This window comes from Maylandia zebra, linkage group LG12 (genome assembly GCF_041146795.1).
Source record: "Maylandia zebra isolate NMK-2024a linkage group LG12, Mzebra_GT3a, whole genome shotgun sequence".
Lineage (NCBI taxonomy): Eukaryota > Metazoa > Chordata > Actinopteri > Cichliformes > Cichlidae > Maylandia > Maylandia zebra.
Genome location: NC_135178.1, coordinates 26,081,994 through 26,088,004, shown reverse-complemented (window position 1 = coordinate 26,088,004; position 6,011 = coordinate 26,081,994). Strand labels below are relative to the sequence as shown.

General features: G+C 41.7%; 1 protein-coding gene across 1 annotated transcript; it reads left to right on the top strand.

Moving 5' to 3' along the window:
* Positions 1–323: 323 nt before the first annotated feature.
* LOC143421498 (uncharacterized) lies at positions 324–1,965 on the top strand. Its single transcript, XM_076890955.1, has one exon. It carries the CDS (start codon positions 424–426, stop codon positions 1,771–1,773), a length of 1,350 nt encoding a protein of 449 aa, XP_076747070.1. The 5' UTR covers positions 324–423; the 3' UTR covers positions 1,774–1,965.
* The last annotated feature ends 4,046 nt before the right edge of the window (positions 1,966–6,011 follow it).

Sequence of the window (6,011 nt, the reverse complement as noted above, 5' to 3'; positions counted from 1 at the left end):
GCGGGGGACCGGGTTCCGATCACCATCTTGAGGGATACAGGGGCGAAGCATTCGGTGGCGCGGCATGGAGTCGTGCCTTTCTCTCAGCAGTCGTACTGTGGTTCTGATTTGCTGGTGTGGGGTATCAAGGTGAGTCTTTTACGCATGCCTCTCCATACGGTTACTTTGACCTCGTCCTTCGTATCGGGCGCTGTGCGGGTGGGGGTTTGAGATCAGCTGCCAATTGAAGGCATTGATCTTGTTTTGGGAAATGACTTGGCCGGGGGAAAAGTGTTTACGGCTATGCCGGAAGTTATTGAGTGTCCTACTTCGGATCGGTTATGCCAATTCCCGTCGGAGCTGGGTGACCCCACAGTTTATCCGGCATGTGTGGTTACTCGTGCTCAAGCTCGTCGCTTGGGTGGTGAGGTGGACATATCCGAAATGTTTCCGGACGGCTCTGAGCCGCATGATAGTTCTGTTCCGGGGGTAGATGGTGGGACGGCGAAGGTTTTTAGTATGGTGTCGGAGAAGGAGGCAGCAGGTATCCGCAGGTTTGTGTGTGGTCAACTCCGTGACGAGGCAGACCTGAGCACGCTGACCTTGGGAATTTTAAAAAAGAGATATCAGACACACAACAAATGTGACTCATTAAGGCCAGAAGTAAAAACTTTCATGAAACAGGTGGTGCAAGAGGAACTGATGAAAATGCAGGATAATGATGAAAGTGAAAGTGACTCAGAGACTAAGAAGCTCCAGAACAAAAGGAAAAGAGAAAATGGAAATGACGAGGTCATGAGTGAGAGTGAAGATGAATCCTGGGCAAAGAAATCACAAAATAATCATTCAAGCTCATCATCAGAATCTGAGGTTCAAGAGGACAACAAAACAGAAAGTAAGGAAAGCAGCAATGATGAAGAAAATGCCAAATCTCAAGCGGATGGTGAAGAGCCAGAGGTGAAAAAATCACAACAAAAGAGAAATGAAAATCGTCAAATTGACAGTGACGAGTCTTCTGATGAGGAACTCAGTGAGGAAAGCAACTGCAGTGACAGTCCAAAGAAAATGGTGAGAATGAACGTCGAGACAGTAACCAGCAGTAAAGATGAAGGAAGGAGAACACCACTGAGTGATGCAGGAAACGAATCAGATGGAGACTGCAAGTCAGAAACGAGTGACAAAATTAGGAGCGACGAGTCTTCTGACAGTGAAAAAGAAGATACAAAAGTGGAAGAGAAAACCAGTGACCCAGACTCAGTTTCATCACTACCTTCTTTGGAAGATGAAAAAGAAAATAAGACTGATAAAACAAATGATAAAAAGATGAAGAAGAGTGTGAAGAAAGATGAGAGCACCAGAAAACCAAAGTCTGATGACAAATCGGTGGCGAGGCTTGAACGTTATATTGCCCTCTGCGGCGTGAGGAGAAATTACAAGAAGCTGCTGGAGGACTGCCGCTCCCAGGTGGCTGTTCTGAAGAAGGAGCTTGAAGAGCTTGGTGTACATGGTCAGCCAACTATTCAGAAATGGAAAAAGGTCAGAATGAAGAGAGAGCAAGCTCAAGAACTGGCTGCTCTTGATGTCAACAACATCATTACCACACAAGGTCGACCTACACGCAGGGGTGCCTCAGCAAGTCAGAAACAACAGGACTGTCCGTCCTCTGAATATCAGCGCACTCTAAACTCGGAATCAGACAGTGATCAGGAAAACAATACCCACAGAGGTCGCAGGAAAATGTCCGAATGGGCTAACCTGCAGGGGATCATCAGTGATGACACAGACAGTGACTGATGAGTCTGGTTTCCCCCTAGGAAGTGTTCGATTTGTTTGTTTGTTTTAATGTTTTTGATACTAGGTCTAGCATCTCTCTAATGAGATGCTTGATTTTAGGTGGGGGGGTGTTATGACCCAGGGTCATTATTTGCGGTACGGTGTTGTTATTGTTTGTATTTGTATTCAGTGTTGCTTGTTTCCAGGTGGAGGCCACCCATTGGTGGAGGAAGGAAAGAGGCCAGCTACAAAAGGGGTTGGACTGGGTCGGCGAGCAGACTTCCTGGTTTCCCGTGAGCTGTGTGTCTGGGGACCGTCGTGGTGTGTGACTGCACGGGGCTGCAATATTAATGCTGAAAAAGGGGTTGTACCTGGGCTTGGTAGCTGTAGGGGTGGGAAGCCGTTTTCTTTTATTCCCCTCTTTTCTCCTGTTTCGGGTAGGGAGACAGGTTAGAGAATTGTATTTTGTTTTGGGATCGTGGGAGGTAAGTTAGCTCTGTTTTTCTTTCTAGTGTGTTTTGTTTGTTGTTTTGGCATCGCCCACCCTGAAGCTCGCTACCTGTTCAGTAAATAAATTAACCAACTCTCGTCATTCTGCCGTGGTGTGATTTTTTTTTTGTCGTTATTATGTATCGGGTTTATCTTTTTGTTGTGTTGCACCCCGGCTTCGGGCCGGTGTGTAACAGCAGAGACCCTGTGCATGTCTTTCCTCTGAGGTGAGGAGAGAGGATGGCAAACAAACAAAGCAAACAGAGGTGGTTGGTATCTGTAGTATTGTCCTTTTATTTAGTTTAGCCAAAGAAGGGTTAATACCAAGACCAGATCATTCAGGAGAGGAGATAGAAAGTCAGAAAAAACACATCTGCCAGAGTCATTCAGAGACTAAACCTTCCTCATGCAGTATGAAAGTCTGTCAGCAGACAGACCCCCGTCTATGGGGTGAAAGCAAAGGATGAGGGAGATATGAAGGTTTGACCAGAGGGAAAAAGGAAACTGTTGACTTTTGAAATAGCAGTTTGACAACAACATCTTCTGACTGTATACAAGTCTAGCGGTGTAGCCCTCTGTGCACATACTGTATACTTGCATTTGTTTGCAGCTCATTGTATGCATATAAAAAATCAGTTTTGTGTGTATAAATGTGATGAGTGCAGCTAAAAGGGTGGTGAGTGCTCTCTGTGTCTTTATGTCACTGGATGAGTCAGCGTGTTGTTTACTGAAATTGTTGTTGGAGCAACCACACAGCCTTACCCTCTGAGTCCCAGTGTGCCTCATTAGCTGCTGCCATTTCAGCTCTTGTTCCCTTGTTAATCACCTCAGTCGATCACCTCTGTGCAATTAGTTAAATTTAGTGATTAAGTGGAGAAAGTTGAAAATGCAGCTTACAGTAGATTTAGGCAGTTACAGAAGTAGGACAGCCCTGCAAGCAGAGGGTGGTGAAGTGACTAGATGTAGCTCAGAAGTTGGATACAAACCTGTGTGTGTTCTTCTTAAACTGATGGAGCATCTTCTTAAATCTTGTTAATTAAGTAGTGCTACTTGCTTTAGAGATACAACTCTAACAACCCCCCTTATTATTGTACATGAATTTTCTTTGTTTTGTAAAGCTGCCTGATGACAGCTGCATCTCATTGGAATCTGCACATAACTAATAACTATAGCCTTTCAGTAGATACATATATAAAATACAAAGTAGTGGAGTGGTGGTACGCATCTAATCTGAAGGATATATCTGTCATGACTTATTATTGTAACATATTGTTGCTATGCTACAATTCTTCTGGTTTTAAACATATGTCAGGACAATGCTTCTTGACAATTTGAAGTAAAAAATTAGATGTTCATATTTGAAAGTGCCATAGTTAACCTACTTAAGGCCCTGAGATCTCTTGGTGACCATCTGCCAAATATCGGTCAAAAAGGGAAAAATGCATATTCCCTGACTGGTTGGCAGGTGGTTGCTGGAGACTGAAACTAATTGCTAAAGCTCTAGTCACCAAGGCCTGGACATGGGTCAGATACCCCCTGACCACAGGTGGCTAGGGAAAAATGGTTGCTGGCAGTTCTAGGTAAAACATGTTCCAAACAGGTATATGGTTCTGCACTGAAAACCTCCTTGTGATTGGTTTGGTTGTTAGCAGAGTGCCTTGGTTGCTCATAGTTTACATGCATCTTTTCTGCAAACACTCACGTATGAGTGTTTGAGTGTTTGCAGTATGTTATATTTCTTCCTACTCCATTTCAGACTTAATAATTGTCATTTCATGTCATTTAGACTCTGTTTTATTTTATTTATTTTCTTTTTTTTGTTTTGTCTGAGCACATACGTGTGTATTAACATGCATTTACAAATACGAATATATAAGTATGTGTACTTGTGTATATATTGTTTTTTTTCTGTATATGTCTGAAATAAAGATACAATAATAATAACAATAACTCACCAGTAAAGTTTGCCTTCAAAGTAAAAGTTGCACCCTTCGGTTCGCCTTGCACTTTTTGCAGTTTCACATCCACTCAACTGGTAGTGAGCAAATGTTTGCAGACAAGTTGGTGTCTTCCTTGCAATTTACAGGTGACGGTGGCAGTCTGCTAGTAACCAAAGCAATCACCAGAAGGTAGCACCCTCCTGGAGACCAACTTTACCCAGCAACTTCCCAGCCAGTCAGGGAATACACAATTTCCTTCATCAGTAGTTGTCAGGTGATTGCCAAAGGTTCTTTAGGCCTGAGTGACTCAGGCCTAAAGCAGGTACCACTGGTAATGAGTTGTATTGGTCACCAAAGTCCAATCAAGCCACACTTAAGTGTCCCTGGTCTATTTGCTCTGGGAGTCCTGTTGTTGAATCTTAAACTCACTAAAAAATAAGGTACAAAACTTTACTTTTGTGTTCTTTAAGATGTGTCTCTCTCTCACACACACTCACACACACACACACACCTTCTATTGTGTTTTATTATTATCATTTGAGATATTCATTTAAACGTCTGAAATTCATTGCTTTTTGAAGGGCAATCCCGTTTTGTGTACATTGTCTCATTTTTTTTGCAATGATACTCTCCAGAGAAGCTCATATTTTTGAATCTGTGTCTGTCTGTGCATGAGAGCATGTGTTGGGGATGTCACAGCTTCATAGATAGTGGTTTTAATGAGTATCATTCATTCATTCACAATCTAATATGACCTTGTTGCTTTCTGCCTTATTCCAAATAGCACTGTTATTCAATAAAAAGTCAGTCTAATATACTGTAGGCTATATGAGTACACACGTACTTTTCCAGTAAGTAGGCCACTTGGGTATAATGATACAAAGGAAATGAAAACAGTTCTGAAAAACAGCTATTTCAAAGTTTTGTCAGACTGCATCAATATCCATACCCATTATGGTGACGAGACAAAAAAAGAACAAATAAACGAGACTTACTAGAATATTTCAGGACTACACAAATCTTTTTTTTAAAGTATTTGTTTATGCTAATTTGCTTTGCTTACAATTTCTCGTTCCGTTTCATATCAAAAAGACATCCAATCATTTCTGCACAGATTGCCTTTTTTATGTTAATTTCACTATCTCACTGAAAATAAGTAAACATAGCTAGTACTTAGTTAAAGTGAAGAAAAATAAATTCATAGGATCCCACTCATTCTGTCAACGTCCACATTATCATTAGGCCAGATACTCACACAAGCTTCTATGAATACACAAACCTGGTATACAAAAGGGATAAGCATTAATAGTAATGACATCTTGTCATCTTTCCCATTACATTATTTAATTAAACCTTTTTGTAAGCTCGTTTTCCTTAAGATCTTTTTTTTTGGTTTTCAAAGCTGAGAGTTTCTTCTCATGGCCAAATTAAATTTGTTTGTCAAACATCCTTAAACATGTACGTGCTTGCACTTTGTACTACCACACCTTTTTTTTTTCCTGAACAGTTATCTGTTATGTATGGCCACATGATGCCTCATTCAAGGACAGTCTGCTCACCTGCATTTCATCCTTGAGAGCTGATTTCCCCTGGTGAGTGGAGCTGACCTCGGTGCAAATGCAGATGAGCATGTGGCCAGTGCCAACAAAAGATCAAGACCTTTGCTCCCTCTGGTTCAAACATGAGGGCTTATTTTAGTACCTACAGTTGTTTTTCTTTTTGATATTTTTTTTGTGGGATGAAAATATATTTGAAAATAGTCTTCTGCTTCTCATCTATCTGCTGTCAGTCACCGAGTGGATGCAGCAGTTCAGAAGTCACGCTGACCTT

Bases quoted from the DNA above. Each gene is read 5' to 3' on its own strand.
- LOC143421498 (XM_076890955.1), top strand. From the start codon at position 424: ATGTTTCCGGACGGCTCTGAGCCGCATGATAGTTCTGTTCCGGGGGTA.